This window comes from Grampus griseus (genome assembly GCF_964374135.1).
Source record: "Grampus griseus genome assembly, chromosome: 20".
Lineage (NCBI taxonomy): Eukaryota > Metazoa > Chordata > Mammalia > Artiodactyla > Delphinidae > Grampus > Grampus griseus.
In genome coordinates this window covers 21,432,958-21,452,433 of record NC_139014.1, presented here as the reverse complement: position 1 = coordinate 21,452,433, position 19,476 = coordinate 21,432,958, and the positions used below count along the sequence as shown (strand labels likewise).

At 57.2% G+C, this 19,476-nt stretch overlaps 1 protein-coding gene across 1 annotated transcript in view; it reads left to right on the top strand.

Annotated features, from left to right (window-relative positions):
- The first annotated feature begins 1,022 nt into the window (after positions 1–1,022).
- LASP1 (LIM and SH3 protein 1) overlaps positions 1,023–19,476 on the top strand; it is a 39,958-nt gene continuing 21,504 nt past the window's right edge. The window contains exons 1-3 of the mRNA XM_082678898.1: positions 1,023–1,207; positions 8,312–8,406; positions 17,406–17,490. Of these exons, the coding sequence (XP_082535024.1) occupies positions 1,139–1,207; positions 8,312–8,406; positions 17,406–17,490 (249 nt within the window). The 5' untranslated portion in view covers positions 1,023–1,138. The remainder of the gene's footprint in view (positions 1,208–8,311; positions 8,407–17,405; positions 17,491–19,476) is intronic.

The window sequence follows — 19,476 nt, the reverse complement described above, 5'->3', positions numbered from 1 at the left end:
TTTTGTACCTCATTTGTGCCTGTACCCACCCCCTCCTCCTGCGGAGTACGAAATAAAGCCGAAAGCTTTCCGTTACGGTTGGAAAATGAGGAAGGAATTTTTAAATAGCTTTTCAGTGCTTTCTTTAACCTAGAACCCAAGGTTAAAATATGAGTCAAGAGTCAAGAATGAATTATATTAGTTACATAAGTTTAGGAAAAAACTACGAGGGGGCACCCGGATTTGAACCAGGGACCTCTTGATCTGCAGTCAAATGCTCTACCACTGAGCTATACCCCCACGCCGTCCCTGGGCTTGGATACTGCTCTTTTGGGCGTTAAGTCAACGCTACACCAAAGGTGGAGAGTAAGGATATAGAGAAAGGAACGAAAGAGGAAAAGGGGCCAAGCAGAAAGCAGAAGGCCCCCGGATCCGGGGAACCACAGGAAAGCTGCACGGCAGAGGCGCGGGGAAGGAAAACCTAACTCGAGCTGCGAGGCGCTGAGTCCTGGCGGGAGGGACTGGTTCCGCCCTACAAATGTGGGAAAGGATGTTGCAGGGGAAGGCTAATGAGGGCGGAGCAGGGGCTTCCCGTTCGGTCCGCATGTTCTCGCCGGGTACCAACGGGTACAAAGGAAGTCTCCAAATCTGGAGAATCTGATTTGGTGTTCGGGTGGGCTCAAACCCCACCCTGGAGGGGTGCGAGGGGTTTGCCCGCCTCCTGCAGCCCAGACGCCCAGATGTGCAGCCAGATCGGCTCCGCCCCGCCGGAAGTACCCTGGGCAAGGTCGTCTGTCCGCGCCTAGCCTCCGGGCCTATCTCTCCAGGGCTCCTTCTGCTTGGGAGCTCACCTAGGCGCGTACCCCCGGGCCCGCAGTCGTCCCCGGAACCCGCCCCCGCGCAGCCCCGGGTCGCCCGGGGAGCGCGCCTCGCCGCGCGCGCCCCTGCCCGCGCCCGCGGCGCGTCCCCGCCCCGGTACAGCCCCTCCTCCCCGCTGTGTTTATTAGGGGAAGGAGGGCGGAGGCGGAGGCCAGTTCCCTAGCTCCAGCCGCCGTCGCCGTCTCCTGTGCAGTTGCAGTCGCGGCCGTCTCCCGCCAGCTCGCTCCAGGGAAGAACGTGCGCGAGCTCCGGCGTCCCCGCCCTAGCCTTTCCCGGAGCCATGAATCCCAACTGCGCCCGGTGCGGCAAGATCGTGTACCCTACGGAGAAGGTGAACTGTCTGGATAAGGTGAGACGCGGGACCCGGAGGCGCGTCTTTGCAGTCCCCGAACAGTGCTCCAGATCGGGGGAGGAGAGCGGGGCTGGGTCTATGCCGCCTCATCCCCGCGATCCTGGGAAGAGGGAGGGAGGGAGGGCGGTGTCGTGGGGTGTGGGGACAGACCCCAGTCTGGAAACCAGGAGATCGGGGCAAGGCAAGGAGTCCACGCGTGGCGGGCAGCCACTACTGGAGAAGAGTGGGCTCTGTGCCCAGGGGTTGGGAGGACGCGAGTGGAGTAGGGAAGCCAGGCCCCGGAGTGGGGGTGGGGAGTGAGGGAAGGTTAGGGGTGCAGTCCCGCCCCCTAGGGCCGGGAGAGTGAGAGGAGGCGGCCGCTCCCTCTCCCCGCCTCGCCTAGCGCCAAGTAGGCGGAAGCGCTGGGCGCTGGGGGAGGGGGCGGCGGGGGGGCGGGGCAGAGGTTGGGGGCCCCAGCGAAACCGTCCGCTCCGGCGGCGAATGGCCGGGCTTCCTGGCCTGGAGACTGGAGGGCGGGGGCTATCAGCCGGCGAGTGTTGCATCTGGTGAACTGGCCTTCGGATAAGGCCCCAAGCCCCACTGCGACACCCCTTTTTTGCACGACCTGCAGTTCTCTTGGTGGGTGAGCGGTTAATGGACTAGCAGACGTTCTCCGTACCTTCCCAGCCCCCACCTCAAATTGGAAGCCAACTCCCAGTGCTGGTCCGCCCAGCCGGACCGGGGAGGGGTCGCGTGCTGGAGTAGGGTGGGTGGGGGTCGCTTCACAGAAATCTCCTGAAATTGTGCTCAGAGACTGAGTCCAGCTTGTAGAACAAAGAGCTAACTTTTCAAAGCAGGTTTCACCAGTGGAGGGTGGGGTTGGCTGAGTTCAGGGGAAGCCAAGAAAAGGGGGAGGTGTTAGGGGGATGGGAAGGTGGCCTTCTGGAAATTCACTGTCCCCTGGGGGCCCTTACGCGTCTTCCTCCTCCCCCCCGCCCCAATCATGCTGGACTCGTTCATCTGGTTGCCATTATACTTTTGGAGGGGGGCGGAGAGTAGAACTGGGTATTTCCGGCAGTTTGGGGTAGGATCCTGGCCTCTTTTAGTCTCCCGAAGACCCTAAGGCCAAATCCACCTCCTCTCTGCATCCCCTCCCCAGTCTGGAGGAGAAGCCTGTGTGATTTTGTCCCCCTCCTCATCGTGCCTGTCATCCACCTCCTAAAGCTGGCCCCAAGTCCAAAGATTCCCTCCTTCCTGTCTGGACCGGCAGGGGCTGGGGGGCATGGGATGGAAGAGGGGTGCAGAGCCCACCTGGAGCCAGGTTTTGTTTGGGAGAGGGTAGTTCGTTGGATACTTTTGTCTTTCCCCTCCACCTTGGGGTTGGTGCTTCCTCAGTGACCTTTGGTCTCTGAGTCAGGGTGAGGGGGTGGGGTTCTAAGGTTCTGACATACATTTGAAATTGCTCTTGGAGGAAAGGGGCATATGGGGCTGCTGCTGTTTCACAGTCCTGGGCCTGGCTGGGCAGGTGGAGAGGAAGGCCGTGTTTTGGGTACAAGGGATGTGGGTACTGACCTTCCTCCCAATGACCATGCCGGAAGGCAGGATTTGAGCTTGCAGGCAGGACCTGAGAGCTCTCTGTCCTTGCACACTGGGGTTTTTGCCCTTCCCCGGTGATAGGGATTTTGGTCTCTGCATCTTGAGTTCCCTGTGCGCTCCTTCTTCTGCACGGTTATGAACTGGGAAGAGGCTATGACCACTTTCCACCCACATAAGGCAGAAGCAATATATGATGGAGGGATTGCTAGCCTGGGAGTTGGGAGACTTGGTCCTGGTTCCAGGTCTGCTCCTGCCAGCTCTACGAATGGCTCTAGGCCTCAGTGTTCACCATCTATCAAATGGGTATGGTAATGTCTTTTCCTTGAAGGTGGGGAAGTGCACTAAAGTGCCCGGAAGGGGATGTGGTATAGGCTGTACCCTGCCTACCTTGCTAGGGTACTCTCTCCAGCCCCACACCTTTGGAGTCAGAGCGGAGTGGTGCAGGGATCCTTCAAGGTGCCCTCCCCAGCTGTTCTCTTGCCCTCGCAGAAAGAGGACATTCAGGTGGAGGTTGCCCTGGGAAGTGAGAGTTTGTGATTCCTCTCTCTTTTTGGAACTCTCCTTACAGGAGGTGGCCCTGGGGACACCTCACCCCTGCACTGAGCAGGAGGCCTGGAATATCCAGGTATCAGACCTATTCCTCCCAACCCCCTTCAGGTAGTAAGGGCAGGCACTTGGAATGGGGACCTGGTGCCTGGAGGACTGAGACCTGAGGGGGAACCTTCGGTCCCATAGATACAGTTGCTAACCAACTTCGCAAGGCTTCCCCTTTACAACAGGAGAGAGTCAAATTAGACTTGCCTGTTTCACTGCAATTTCCCTACGACACGACATGACCCAGAGCACAAGCTACGTCCTTGGTGTTAGCCTTTTCTCCTCCCTGAAAGACTTAGCTGGGTTAAAAGCTATGTCACCTCTCATGGCCACCCTGCCCTCAACCTGCCATACCTAGTGTGCTCTGTGTGCTGAATAAATATGTATTGCTGGTGTTTGAGGTCGAGATTTGCTTCCCCAGAGGACTTATGGGATCAGAGTTGGGGGAGAAACAGGGTGACATCACTCATTCATTCAACAAATATTTATTGAGCATTTACTTTGTGCCAGGCACTCTCAGGGGCTGCTGCAGGGCCTTTGGGGAGGGAGAGGGGCTGTGTCTCACAACGTCCTCTACATTTTGAGGGAGGTGGAGTTTTGTCCTAGACCCTGTGAGGAAACAGTCATATCTGGGGACCTGCATTGTCAAGAGTCTTGCCATGTCCGTCTGCCCTGGCTTGCTTTCGCCGGGCTCCTGAACACAGGTGGAGGCATTTGGGAAGGATTGAGGATTGGTGAGCTGCTAGTTCCCCGGACTCCCCCATTGGGAGAGTTCTCTGCCTCTGGCTGTCTGAACCACCCTCCTCTCAGCCCCCACAGGTGGCAGCAAGGTAGAGGGAAGCTGGGCTGGACACAAAAAAGGAGAAAAGGCCTTGCAGCCCTGGTGCCTCATTTCCTAGCTGAGAGCACCCCACGATCATCCCGTGACCATCCATTCATAATAGCTACGACTCATTGGAATGTGCCAGGCTCAGTCTTCGCAGGAGCCTTACCAAGCAGATGTGATCGCTCCTGTAAATTAAGAACCCCATAATCAGAGGCTCAGACAGGTCATGCAGCTCACTCCCCTTTCCGCCAGAGCTGGAATTCAAATCTAAAGTTCTTTGTGCTCAGCTCTTCTGCCTGTTGTGTTTGCAAAAAGTACTTTTATTTACACTATCCCATTAATAGTGGTCCCTCCCCTTCCTGACCCTGGCCTGAGGAATGCTCTGGGCCTGGGCTCTTGAACCAGGAATCTGGGGTGGTGCAGCCACGGTCTATGCCTTTAAGCCAGCCTCCCAGGTGGCCAACTGAGCTAGGCTGGTGACCTGGCCAGGGTGGGGCTAGGGTTGCCCCTGGAGGAGTGAGAAACTGTAACCCTGGGTGACAGGAAGGGAGGGAGAGGTCTCATACTCCAACCCTGAGTCATAGGCAGCCCGGGTGCAGAGGGCAAGGTACCAGGCTGCAGGCACAGCAACCCGAAGTTCACGTATCCCCCTCACCCAGAGCTGTGAGCAACCGCTTCCGCACGTCCATGGTGATTCCAGAGAGACTGGGCTGGCCCAAGCCTCACCCAAGTGCAGGGGATCTTGCTTCTGTCCCATCAGCCTTTGTTTGCCTTTCTGTGGAGTTGGTGGCAGCTTTGGAGCTGCAGGCAAGGGAGAGTTGAGGGCGATGCTGGAGCCTAGGAGATGGGCTGAGAGGCTTCTCACAGGCACCAGAGGTCTGGTTTTTGGTGAATAGGGAAACAGTGGACTTCTGGGGCAGCAGGGAGGATTCAAGTTGCATGCCTAGAGGTAACTTTGCTCCCTGAGTCCCGGGATGCTTCTCTGAAATCTTCTTACCTGTGGCCTCTAAGAAAGAGGGGACTCTTGAACTTCCCTGGTGGTCCAGTGATTAAGCTTCTGTGCTTCCAAAGCAGGGGGCGGGGGTTCGATCCCTGGTCAGGGAACTAAGATTCCCACATGCCGCATGGTGCGGCCAAAAAATACAAAAAAGATTTTTAAAAAAAATTGAAAAGAAAGAGAGGACTCTTGCTCTGAGACAGGGCTCGTGGGGCAGGGGAAAGAGGCAGACAGAGGCTCATTGTGGGGTTGTATTGACTTATTTCCCTAGACCCAACTGAGACAGGGATGGGGTTTTTTCATTTGGGGTCCCCTCAGAGTTCCCAGCCCAGGCTTGGCCCAAAGGGGCTGTTGAATGACTTGTCATTTTCTGCCCCTGCTCCCCTCGCTTTCCTACCCCAAAAGGACACAGTGGCAGGAGCTGCTGGATTTTCTTGAACCTTGGAGCCCTTCTCCAGAGAGGGGAGGGAAAGTGATGAGAAGCAGCTAGTGTGCCAGGCTTGGAGCCTGTGTCATCTCCCAGCACCTCTTTGGGACCAGGAGTTTTAGTTCCTCTTTACAGATGCAGAGACCGAGTTCCGTAGTTACCCTGAAGGTACTCAGTCCACTCTTGTTTTCATTTTTCTGTTCCTGGACCCCCTGTAAGAGAACAGATGACCACTGCCTCAGCCTCTAACATGTGTAGCTGAGAGCAAGGCGGGTGGGGGTGAGGTGGGGAGGAGCTACCGATGGAAATGGGCACCGTTCCCTTGTACGGGGGCTCCCGTTCCTCCCAGTGGCAGCTGGCGTGTGTGTGTGTGTGTGTGTGTGTGTGTGTGTGTGTGTGTGTGTGTGTGTGTGTGTGTGTGTGTGTGTGTGTGTGTGTGTGTGTGTGTGTGTGTGTGTGTGTGTGTGTGTGTGTGTGTGTGTGTGTGTCTTGTGGAACCCCCGGATTGGCTGTTGGCCCTGTACCCCAGCCTGGCCAGTATACTCTGCCCCCTTCCCAAGGGGCTTGGCTCCGGAGGGGGGGGCCTGGCTGTCGGCTAGGGCGGAAGTGTCTGTGTCTCTCTCCTTCTCTCCCCCAAGTCAATCGGGGCAGCTTCGGAGGTCCCCAGGCCTAGGACAGTGCGGATTCCTGCCTACGTGTGTGTGAAAGTGGGTCATGGTCTGGATTCCAGAGAATGTTTTTCCTGGCAGGCCCCTGCGGGGGTAGGGGCCCAGGCAGGGACATGTGCAGCTAAGCAGGCAGAGGCCAGCAGACTGGGTGGTGACAGGGCTGGGGCACTCTGCCAGTGCCTCCCAGGAATTGGGGAGGGAGAGGGGCTTTCACTTCGCGGGCTGGTGGGGGCAGGGACTACCCCATTCTAGCTTTCCGGTGGGTCGTCTGTGCTGGGGTTTTGCACCGGGAGGAGTGTGGGCTGGACTCAGGGATAGGCCCCGGTTGGGGTGGAAGTCCAGCTTACACCAGCCATCCCTTGCTTCCAGATTTCCTGCTGACCTTCTTCCCAAAGAGCAGTTCTCCTGTCACTTCGTTTACTGTTCCACCACTGGAGAGTCCTTTGGGCCTCCTTGATGGGGAAAGTACCCTGTTAGAAGGTGATTATCCCCCAAATTACCCCGTCGTCTCTGGTTGAAGTGGGCCAGGGTGAGGGAGGTCGTATGCCAACGTCTCAGCTTCCTTTTTTCTGTCCCCTTCTCCGAAGTGTCCTAGAAGCACCCCTTGGTTGGGAAACACATTTTGAAAAGCACCTCCTTGGGGGAATTTCCTGACAGGTGGCCAAGAACTGGGCGTGTGCTGGGCACCTTGAAAGTCTCCCTGTGCCCTTCCCTGGCTTCTGGCCTCTTTCTTTGAGGGGTCAGGAGTGTCTCCCTTGGCTGCTGGGAAGTGGGGCAGGGACGGGCCAGCTGGGTCACCCCAGCAGCCCGGATTCTGGGGTCCTGGAAGCTGGACTCCTGGTGGGTGCTGATCCGGGGGCCTCGTCCCGGGCTGCCAGGGGCAGATTTCTCTCATTTGCTTGGGTTCGCGTGAGCATCAGTGTTTCTCAGGGTGGGCTCACCTCTGTTGCATCAGTTCCCCTGCCCTTATGGTCTTTGACTCTCTTCCCCTCCCTCAGCCACCCTGGATGGATCCCTGTTCTGTTCTGGGTCCCTGGGCTTCGCTGGAGTCTTCCCTGTCACGCATTCTCACTCACACGCACTGTAGCTGTGGTTGGGCACGGCAGAGCCCCACCTGTACCCCAAGACACACCCACCTCCCGCCAAGCTGCCACACCCCGCCCAGCACCTGACACCCGAGTAAGTAGGGATGCCACGTGCTACGCTGAGGGCTCTGTAGGTGATTTCTCATTTAAACCTCAACAATCCCAAGAGAGATGGGTATTATGATTTCCATTCTACAGACGCAGAAATGGCTCAGAGTAGGTCCTGACCAAGGTCTCACAGCTAGTCAGGGTGGGGCTTTGATGTCCACTATTGCGGTGGGGGGGTGTCCACCTCCAAGCAGAGGAGGGCGGTGCCTCAGAGGAAGACCAGCTGAGGGATGGGGGAAGGGTGTGGGTGTGGTGGCTACAGCCTGGGGCACCCACACCCAGTCTGGGCAGGGGTCGCTCAGGAAGCGGGGAGGCATTGGGGCTGGCGCATTGCCCAGGTCCAGGTGTGTCTGGAGGCCCAGGTGTGTCTGGAGGCCCTGGTGTGGGAGCTAGGAGGGACTGGGTGCATGGGGGCTGGGCCCTCCTCCTCTGTCAAGGCTGAGGAGCTGCCCCTCACGTTCAGCACCGGCTTCTTAGCAACCCTGGCGCAGCTTTGCATAAGCAATGAGGCTTCTCCTGCTTGGTCAGAGGGAGTGGTCTGGGGGAAGTGGCGCAGACCTTCTGGGGGCTGCTCGCCACTATTATAACTGGCTTCTTCCCCACTCAACCTTGCGTGTGCCCTTGTCCCCCTCCGGATAGCTCCAATGGGACAGGGGAGGGTGGTGTCATCAGCGGCCAGAGCCTGTGACCTGAGATGGCCCCAGCTCACCTGGGGTGTGGATGTGTTCCAGTCCGCGGATGGAGTGCTCCTTCCTGGGGCCTGAGCCCCTTTCCTGAATCCTGGTGTCTGACGGGTGTCCTCTCTCTGCCTCTGTCCCCAGTTCTGGCATAAAGCATGCTTCCACTGCGAGACCTGCAAGATGACACTCAACATGAAGAACTACAAGGGCTATGAGAAGAAGCCCTACTGCAACGCGTGAGTCCTGCCTTGGGCGGGGCCTGGGCGGGCATTGGGCTCCCTCCTAGCGCTTCCTTGACATGGCCCAGCATTTCCACACTCTGCTCCATATGTTTTAACCATGTTGAGTCCTCCTCACCACAGCTGGATGAAGTTAGGGCTGTTAATATGCCCATTTTACAGCGAAGGAAACTGAAGCTTCAGGAAGGGAAGGGGCTTTCCCAAGATGAATGACTAGTGACAGGCCAGTTCAAACCCCGTAGAGCAAGCTTGTTCCTTCCACCGCACTCTGCTGTGAGAGAGGGATCCAGCATGGTCTTTCAAGAAAAAGTCCTGTTTCTGCCCAGTTGTGTTCTCCACTTCGCCTTCCACATTTCTTTCCCCATGACAGCACCTGACTGTTTCCTCTCCCCTGCCCCCTACCAGCCGGTCTGGGCACTAGGCCTGGGGGTTCCTGGCCACGGCCCTTCCCAGTAGTCATTTCTTGAGAAGTGGGGGCAGCATGAAGGGAGCGGCCTGGCCCCAGGCAGATCTATTCCCTGCCTGGTGGGAGGTGGAGACCTTCATGTCTTTTCCAGTGGAGTTTGCTCTGGTCTACTGCGCGGAGGTGGGTAGAGGTGGGTTCCCCCATTCCAGGGGGACACCCCCATCCCATCCCGTGCAGTTTCAGGTTGATTGCGTTAAGCTCAGGGCTCACGTAGGACCTCACAGCCACGCTACTAGGCGGGGCTTCAGAAGGTCAAGTCACTGCAAGTAGGCGGCAAGATCAGTGTTCAGAAAGATTCAAGATCTGACTTGAGTCCTTTTTCTTTTTCTTTTTAAATTCTCAGTCAGGAGGTTTTCTGCAGCTGAAGTTCACCTGGGAGGGGAACGTTGGGACCTGTCTAAAGGGAGTTGGGGCTTTAAACCCCTGTGAAAGGCTGTCTTCCCCCTTACTGCCCTCCCCTCCCCTGCACATACCACAGCCTCATCTCCTTGGGGCTGGCGCTTACTGCCTGCCCTGCCACCTGCTAGATGCCAACCTGTGCCAGGTGCTGGGAAAACAGATTTTCTGATAAAATCTCAAGCCCAAGAAGCACCATGAATCATCACCTCCCTTCTGGGAGGGATTGGGACACTGGGAAGACTGCCTGGGGTAGAGGGAGGGTCACAGCTCTGTCCTGGCTTCTCCTTCAACTGCCCCTTCTCCTCTATTAGCTTCCACTGGTCTCCTTCCCCCTACCGACCCCTCCCACCCCCCCCCCAAGGGAAATGGGACATTCTTCAAATTCTTAAAGGCTCACACAAGCCCTGATTCTCTGCAGCTTCCTCCCTCTGTTGGGGAGTAGGGTGGGGTTCAGCAAAGCCAGAGGCTGGGGCAGTTAACCCCTTGATTGCCGGCCCACTTCAGGCTAGATTCTGGGCACCTAGGCTCCTTTGGGGGCAGCTTCTGCGCCTCGGGCCCTCCAGGCAGAAGTCTGGCTGAGCCCGGAGCCCAATGGATGGCAGGGACTAAGGCTTCTTCACGTCTCTTCCTAAGACCCCGGTAGCCTAGAATGCAGCAAGCACTGGGAGTTGGAAGAAAGAAATCGGAGGCTTGTCCTTGTTTTCTCTGCCTGTTCTCAGTCTAGTGCCAAAGTCCCAGCTTACTTTTCTCACCCTCTTCTAGGGAGGCTGCAGCAAGTAGGGGTGGGTAGCTCCTGCAGGGGTTGGGGGGGCTCCAGGGAAGGCAGAAGATGAAACACCCCTCCCGGGATGCTGCTTCCAACCTGCCGAGGGTGAGATGCCCCCGTCTCTCTCCTGGCCTCCAGCCAGAGAAGCAGGTTGACCCCTCTCCGTTCCCTGAGCCTTTACAGTCCTTCTTCCGCGCCTGACTGACCTTTGGCCCAGCTGGGATGTTCCCTGGGAAGGACCCTGGTTGAGGGGCCAAACACTTGGGGGATTTGTGGCCCAGCTGTGTTTCACTCGCGCTGTGGTAGCACCTGGCCTGAGGCAGCCACACTCCCTCAGCTGGAGTCTGCTGAGCTGCAGGTCCTTGCCAGCGAGCCAGACGTGGGGATTCCGGGATAACCCAGAGGCAGGCCCGGCTTGCTCGGGGCGCCCTCCGGACCTGTCCGGGCCTCAGTTTTCCCGTGGTTAAGAATTCCTACCCAGGGATGCTGGAGCCTAGACCAAAAAGTTTTGTGCACCTGCGATGTGCCAGGCACGGGAGTTGAGTGTTCACTCTCATCCCTTCCTGTTTTCTTCCTGCCTTTGGCTCCATCCCCCAGTGACATTCCAGTTCCTGAATCCTGGAGTTTCCAGGATAAGGCCAGCCTGGCCTTCCTTTGTGAAGCTCAGGCCTGGCTTTTCAGCACGTCCCGCTCAGGACCCAGAGGGACAGGTGATCGCTCCCGGCCCCCGGCCCTTGGCCAGGGAGTTGAGCCCACCCAGGGAGGGAGTATGCAGGTTTGGTGTGCAGGGGGGCCTCTACGTTCTGCCGATCTCTGGTTAGTCCCTGAACCAGAGTCTTGCAGGAAGGGTGGGCAAGAGAAAGAAGAAAGCTGTCTGTCTCTCTCCAGTGGCTTCCCAAGATTGAGATTTAAGTTCTGGAAAGTGACTGAAAGCAGCAAAAAAGGCCTCTTCTATTTCTCTCTTTGCACCAGACTTATCTGGGGTGAGGCCGGGGAGAGAACATAGGCCAGAGCCCACAGCCGGCCTTCTGGGTGGTAGTGGACCCCCAAGGACGTACATTTATACACGTGCCTGTGCATATCCAGACACACGCTGCCGCCAGCTGTGGGGCCAGGGAGAAACACCAGGGTGTCGGACTTGTATAGGCTGTGTTTGTGTTCACACTTCCCAGGCCATAGGCACTCAGCCTTGCTATGACAAGGTAGAGGGGAGCATGCCTGCTTTTGCATAATAGCCAGTGGAGGAAGAGCCCACTGTTAATCGAATTCTCCCTTGAAGCTTCTGGGTAGGTGGGGTGAGCCTATTCCAGTTGTTATAGGAATATTTATGCCCTCGATGATCTGTTTTGTAAACTATTCTTTCTGAAAGTGGGGCAGATGGGTCCACGAACAAACCTGGTCCTTTGTCTCCACACAAACAGTTGAGGAGCCTGGAGGACAGAGGGGTGGGGGTGGGGGTCAGGGGGACACGTGCCTGTTCCTTTCTCCTCGGGGGCCATGAGTCTGTAGAGGCTGCAGACCGGAGGCAGAGTTGCAGGCCAGGGGAACCAGCTTTTGGGATGTCAAGTAGTGGGTGGACATGGGCTGGGGAAGAAAGCGGGGGATGCTCAATTGTACCTTTCCCCTCCTCACTGACTGCAGTGGTAGGGGTCTGTCCTTCAGTTGCCTTGAGCTGTGGGCTGAGGGGCTGAGGAGGGTGGAGGTGTCCCTGGTTCTGGGGAACAAGGCACTGTGGTCCTACTCCTTCCCCAGGCCTCAGAGAGTGGAGTGGGGCCTGTGCTGGTGGGGCTTGAAGTATCTCTGGGTTCTAGCAAACTGTCTTGAATCCCAGCTGCTCTTAGGGGATGGGGCAGCAGTGGGCAAATCCAGGAATAGGGACTGGGGCTTTCCCACCTCCACAGAGTTCTCTGCCTCTGACTGGGAAAAATGGGATCAGATGTCTTGGGGAGCTGGGGGTGGCACCAGGAGAGGGCGTGGGATGGGTGTGTGTGCTGTGTTTGGGAGCGGGGAGTCAGTGTGGCCTCTGGGCAGCCCCTACCTCTCTCTCACCCCCAGATCCTTATACTCAGATGTCAGGGCCTCAAGGAACCTCAGGGATCACTTTGCTTCCTAACAGCCCATTTTATAGATGAGGAAACTGAGGCGCAGTGTTTCCATGCCTTTCCTGACTTGGCAGAATCATTTCTGTTTGTGTATTGCCCTTTTTCATTTTGTCTACGACCACTGAGGGCTGGTAAGTTCTTCTTCATGTCTAGCCTTGATCTTTTTGGCTGCTCATTTTTTTCCCTCTGGTCAAACAATGCCTCCTTGTTGCTTCCTATCCCCACCGTTTCAGCCCCTTTGGCCTGGGGAACTGGTGAGAAACTGGGTGAGAAGGGAGCCCTCCCTGCCCGCCTGCCCGTGGGCAGTGTTCCCAGCAGGGGAATCAGCAGCTCCTTCCAGAGGCAGGATGTAGGGGCTGTGGGTTTTTTTCCTCCCCCTTTTGGTGAAACCAAAGGCTCCTTGTTGCTTTTGTTGATGTATTTTTGTTCCTCCTTGAACAAAAAGCTGTGGTTTTTGAAGGGATCCAAGGCTGGAAGAGACGAGGTTGCCTGTAGAAAGGGGGAGCTGGGCTTCCAGGATATCTGGTCTGTTCTTGTTCTGCCTCTGGAACACAGCTGATGGCGGGACTGGGAGTGGGGCTTCCTACAAGTGATCTCTGTCCCCAGTAAGCCCATAGCAGGAGCCCTGCAGCTTCTCAGCATCCTCCCTGTCCTCATTGCCCCTCCAAGCAGGAAGGTGGCTCAGAGGTCCTCTGGGGCAAGCCCCCCTTCTCCTGCATTCCTGCAGGTCATGTCTGGACTCCTGAGACACCTGCGTTAGAAATGTCTTAAGGAGTAGGTGGCTTCGGACTGGGGGTGGCTGAGAGACCCCAGAGGGTTCTCTCATAATAGCCAAGCTTGGAAACTGGTTGGGTTTAGAAGAGGAAGTTCTCTACCGACCCAACCAAGCGTATCTTTCCGCAGAGCTGGGAGTGGGCAGGCGTTCACCTGGTGGGGGAGGGATGTCAGCCTGCGCTTAGCTGGCTGGGCAGGTGTGGTATAGGGGAGAGTGCATTGGGCCAGATCTCTGTCCTTGACACTGAGCCTCAGTTTCTTTATCTGTAAAATGGGCACAGTGATAACGCCTGCCTTTTTTAGCCCAAAGCCTTGTGGCAGGTTTCAGGAGAGAATGTGCACAGGATACGGTGTATCCAGAAGTCACTTTATGTGACTCTCAGTTTTCCTAGAGGCCTGGGCTGCTGCCAGCAGCTGCCTGATTGTCCTGTCCCCCAGACTTCCTGTCCTAGTGGGCTCTCTCCATGCCTCTCTCTTTCCCAGAGCAGCTGATACTGCCATCGAGGGTGGGGAGGGGCATCGGCAGAGGGCCCACAGCTTGGAATGATTAACAAGGGGCCGGGTGCAGGCTGGCCCACAGAAGGGACAAAGAAGAGCTGTGCTCTGGACGCGGCTCCAGCCCAGGGTTGGGACACCCAGTTCTCCCCACCCTGGTCCCTCGTTCCCTCACCATGGCCCAGTCTGTTGGTGGGGCTGGAGTTCCAGTGGGGTCACTAGCTGGGGGCGGGGGGACCCCTCTTCTGCCTTTGCGCCTGCACTGGGATACGCATATATCCATTCATCTCAACTGGGATCTGAGGGTAATGGGTTGCGGGGGCACTTCAACCTGAGGGATAGAGAGGGAGGGAAAAGGTAGAATTCCCAGCAGTTGTTTCTGGAAGGAGGTCAAATCAATTGTAGCCCTCTTGGAAGGCAGTCATGTGGATGGGGGAGGGGCACAGCACTGGCGTTCTGGCATATCCTCCCTTCTAAAAACAAACCCGTGGCACCTGTCTTCCTCAACTAAATTGTCTACAAGGATCCTGCAGACACAGCCTCCTAGTTTTGCCTTCGTGGGTTCCTCTCAGTTGAGGACCCTGGCTGTCTGTGTCTCTTCCCCCACCCCCATAGACTCTCTCTGCCTGCTCTCACAGCTCTCCTGCCTTGAGCCGAGGATGAGGTTGCCATGGGAACCCGAAGCGCAGTGAGCAGGGGATGGGAAAGGCAGAGTTGTCTCGCCAGGGCTGGGGGCTGTGGGTAGGGGACAAGGTTGACTCAGCAGGAGGAATATAGCCCGTGCTCATGGCTGCCTGCCTTTTTTGGCCTGGGGTTGGGGGTTAGGAGGCAAGGGTAAGAGGACTGGAGGCTTCAGAGCCCCTCTTTAATCTGTCTTAATCTGATGCAGGCTTAAAATCCCCCTCCTCCTCCCACCAGATTAAGCTGAGTCGACGACATCTAGGCTGGTCCCCCCCTTCCCTTCTGATGGAATTAGTGTTCTGGCTGTGGGGGGCTGAGATCTGGGGGTCATGATGGCTCCAAAGAGAGGATGAAAGACCCGCCAGCCCCATCCAGAGGCACCCACTGCATGTTGGGGGGGGTCTCCTGAGACCCTTCTGGTGGCGTGTAGGAGGTATGTGAACGTGGACCTGCTGGCGTCAGTGTCTCGGAGAAGTGCATTGCTGCAGAGGGCTCGTCTAGATATTCATCGTGTGTGAGGAATAACGCAGAGTGCACAGGAGCCTCGGAATTGCAGAGTGGGGTTGCGTCTGGCTGACCTTGGGCCACGGGACCTGGCATTCCGTTTTAACCCTGTACATTCAGGCAAATGGGAAACCACGGGTTTGCAGACTGGCTCCTGTGCATATGTGTTTTCCGAGCCTGCCAGACACCCTTCCCCACCAAGTGCTAACCAGAGCCACCATCTCAGAACTGACCCTTCAGGCTCTGGGTCAGAGCTGCCCTGAAGGTCTTCTCCATCCCCCTGCTTCAGGACCTAACCTCCCTCCTGTGCTCATGAGCCCCTACTTACAGACGCTCTCCTCACCACACTGCCCACCCCTTGACACATTCATAATGGCTCTGATTCGGTGGGAGGGTCATCTCCAAAGCCCTCCCTCCTAGGACCTCAGGGCCCGCCATTTCTGCTAGAGATCTTACTTAGATCCCTCCTGCTGTTCTCTTTCTAGTCTCCAGGAACAGACTCCCAGTTGATCCTCCCTTTTCGTGGAACTGCTCAGGGATTTTGAATGGCGCACCTCAGCTATAGGTGGCCCTGGCTTTGCGGAGCTGGGCCAAGCCTGGGACTGGACCCACAGCCTTAGCCCCACGTTCATCTATGGGACATTTCTGTTGACGGCCGCAGGCACCTGTATTTGCTTTTTTTTTTTTTTTTTTTGCGGTATGCGGGCCTCTCACCGCCATGGCCTCTCCCGCCGCGGAGCACAGGCTCCAGACGCGCAGGCCCAGCGGCCACAGCTCACGGGCCCAGCCACTCCACGGCACGTGGGATCTTCCCGGACCGGGGCACAAATCCGCGTCCCCTGCATCGGCAGGCGGACTCCCAACCACTGCGCCACCAGGGAAGCCCTGTATTTGCTTTTTAGTCTCTTGCCTTGCTCTTCCCTCTGCTCGGGGAGCCCTGGGCCTGGACTGATCTGGGAGGCAGGACTCAGGTGGGGCAGTGCAGGCTACGAGTTGGGACACAGCTAGAATCACCTTTTGTGCTTCTAGGTCCAAGATAATGAAGTTAGCTCAGAGGGAAAAACGATTTGCCAATCACCCTGTGAGACAGTGGCAGGGCCAGCACCCAGCACTGTGCTCCTTCTAGCCACCCCCCACCCTCCCCCCCCACCATTTAGTTGAGTTCTCCAGCCCCCGAGTCCTGCCCTTGACACGGGGAAGTCTGTGTGTGATTACCAATAGCTCTCGCTCAGGATGGGCCGGGCAGCTGGAGAACATGCCAGGCTTGGTGAAACACAGAGGTGGAGGGCTGCTGGTGTCCAGTTCCGGGGCACATCCGCCAACCTGGCTGGCTGGAAGATGGCGATCCAGCTCTTACCTGGGGACAGGCTGTGCGTCTGGCATCGGCTAGTCGTCATGGTTGTGGTGGGGTGTGGCCAGCCAGAGCTCAGAATGGCTGGCTTCTGCTCAGAGAAGCCCCCTGCCAGTCCCTGAAGTCACTGGGGCCTATGTAGCCCCCCAGCCCTTTCACACACCAGCATCTACACACAGACCACAGTGACTCAGGGCTGCCTCTCCTCTAGCTGGTTTGCTGGGGGCCTTTGTGATGACCCAGGGGAACGGAGGAGACCCGAGTTCTAGTCCTGGCTCTGCTTCAACACCTGGTAGGACATTCGTTTATTCAACAAATATTTATTGAACACCAGGTATTATTTGGGGAGCTTGGAATAAACCAATGAAGGAAAGACCAAGAATCCCCTCACCTCATAGAGACCCAGTGGAGAGAGAAGACAGTAAACCGATGTGATAAATAATTATGAAGTCAGCTAAGTGCCTGGCACCAGCACACGACTTCCTCCTCTGGGAGAAAGGAGAGGGGTGGACCGGATGGTCCTGGAGGTCCCCGCAGGCTTGGCTCTGAGGGCTGAACTGGTTCCTGCTACCTCCAAGCCAGCCCTCTTTCTGGGGGACAGGACCGTGGTCTGTCCTGTGTCTGGAGATTAGAGGGTTTGGTTCAGGGTGTTGGGTCCTGGGAGACCGTTTGGGTACAAATCTGGATGCGTCCAGTTACTGGCCGTGTGCCTTAGCCACATTGTTTAACCTTACCAAGCCGCTGCTCTCCAGTCTGTCAAAGAGGGATAATGGGGCGGTTTTAAGAAGTTGATGAACTAAGGCATGTACACCCTTAGCACAGGGAAACATCAGCTGTTGTTACAGTGTTCTTATCTGTCACCCGTGGTGACCTCTTCTCGGCCTCAAGCTGATCTCTCATCTACCCTCCGATTATGTTGGACCTTGTTAGCTGTTTGAAACACCACTCTGGATGTGTGTGTTTTTTCTGTCTCACTGCCTTTTCCTGGAAGCCCCCCTGGATATGTGTATCCCTTTCCCCTTTACTTCTGTCTCTGTATCCCTCCTGCCCTTCCTCTGCTACATTGGTCTCCACTTCTGGTCTCAGCTGAAAACTTTGTCCTAACCCCATGAGCATCTTCCTCCCAGCCTGGCTAGGCCCTCCTGGGTGCCTGGCCCCCTTGACCTTCCTGTGCAATAGACATGGATTACTTGGGTGATCTGAAACCCTTAGAGAGTGTCCCCATGTCCTCCCTTTGGAGTTCTTGGTGGCCAGCCAGCCACTCAGGCCTGATGTGTCTTCCCAGTTCAGCCCAGGCTGAGTCTGAGAAACGCTTGCCTCCCCTTGGCCATGGGCAATGGGCATTGTGGTTCTGATGCTGGGACAGGGGCAGGGGCTGCCCAAGGATAAGAGAATGGAAGCCCAGAGGTTCCCGCCCCTTCCCCCAGAATGACCCCCCTTTTTTTTTCTGTCCTGCAGACACTACCCCAAGCAGTCCTTCACCATGGTGGCCGACACCCCGGAAAACCTCCGCCTCAAGCAACAGAGTGAGCTCCAGAGTCAGGTGAGGGGGCGGGGCCTGCCCCTTGGGGGCGGGGCCACCCCTGGATTTGGCAAGGGCTCCTTCCTTCTGTGGTTACTCCGCAAGGCCAAGGCGCTGAAATCCTAGCAGTTACCAATCTCCCGAAGTGGGCGAGAGCGTACCCCGCTTCCTACCTAAAGTGGGTGGGAGGGTGTGGGCGTCGGATTTTTTCTGCTTCAGGAATTTTGTGGGGGACCCCGAGAGCCCACCTCCTCCAGGACGCTGGTCCCCTCCCCCTCCTCTCCACTCACACCCACCCTCAGAGGGCAGGCTGCGAAGGGGGCCTGTCCTGCCTGTGTCTCCTTGGGCCTGATTTTCCTGAGCGCCTGCTGGGTGGGGAGCCGCCCTGCGTGTCACCGCAGCAGGGGAGGAGACGGGCTTCCTGCGCCAGGGAGAACCCGGTCTTCAGGGGACACTGAGGAATAAGCAAAAGGTCCAGAACCTTTAGGCCAGAACGACTAACCCTGCCTGGGGGTCTGGGAGGGCTTCTGGGACAAACCTGGCCTGGACTGTGGGGTGGAGCGGGGCAGAGCGGGGCTTCATCAGAGACCCCTTGGGGAACGTAACCAAGTGGGCAGGGTGCCCAGGGCCAGGAAAGTGTCTTGCAGGATCCACCAGGGCCCCCGAGGGGGATCTCTCCTGATCCCTCCGGAGTGGGGCTCCTGCTGCCAGATCTCGATGTGACGTCTGTGGTCACATGAAGGAGAATCAGCCCTGGGCCATCTACACGCATTCTCTCGTTGAATCTTCCGAGCAATCCTGCGAGGAAGGTGCTGCTTTCCCATTGTACAGATGAGGAAACTGAGGCTCAGAGACAGTAAGGGACTAGCTAAGATCATATATGTAGCCATAGAGGTAATAAATGTATTAATAGTTAATGTATGGAGTGCTCAGTGCTCTGGGCGTATTAATGTTCAATCCTCACAAGAGCCCTGTGCAGTTGGCAGGATCGGTCTCACTTTATGGAAGAGGTTCAGGCCTCCCGTGTGTCCCACAGTGATGGGGAGCAAGTAGGGGAAGCTGATGTCAGCAGCAGCTCACATCTGCCAGCCCAGACCCTGCCCCCGCTATGGTGTGAAAGCCACAGTCACTGGGGGAGCCGGTGTGGATACCAGAGTCTTGCCAACTGAGGAGGGCTGAGTAGCCCAGCTGGCAGGAAGTAGGCTTGAGACAGCGCTGGGGCCTGGGCCCGATCTGCACAGGGAAGACCCTAGCCAGGCCCTGACCACCGCCCTGGACTCCCCATCCTGTCTGGAGCCTACTGGGGCCAGAGGTGGAAGGGGCTACATGGGGCCGGCAGACCAGAGCACCATGGGGTGACCTGTAGTCACCCCACAGCTTGAGAGGAGTGTGGGAGTGTGTGTACACACTCAGGCAGAAGCAAGGGACACACACACACACACACACACACACACACACACACACACACACACACACACACACACACACACACACACACACACACACACCCCTACTCTCAGAAGGAGAAATTCAAACCCTGTTAATTCCCTCAGCCTTTGTTGGTCCCACAAAAGCTGGGCTGCAGCTCTTTTTGCCCCTGGAACTTGATCCCTGCGGGGCGGGGTCTGTGGGAGGAAGCAACCCCTGCTTCCTTCAACCCCAGGGTCTGAAGGCTCTTCTGACCTGTACCCGTCCCCCCGCTGTCCCCCAGGGGCCTGGCCCCACTGCTCGCCTCCTGGGTCCTGGGCTCCTGGCTCTGGGGCCGACTGGGGATATCATGAGAAAGGCAGTCACTCTTCATAGGTTCTCACTGCGTCCTTCATAGGACCTCATTTAATCCTCACAACCACCTGATGACGAGGAACTCTTGTCCCTGTGGTGCAGATGGGGACACAGGTGAGAGAGGCCATGCCCCTTGCCAGAGCCCCGTGATGGAGGCAGAAGTCAAGCCCCCCTGCAGCCTGCTGTGGCGCCTGTGCGCTAACGCCCAGGATGCTCCAGTCACCC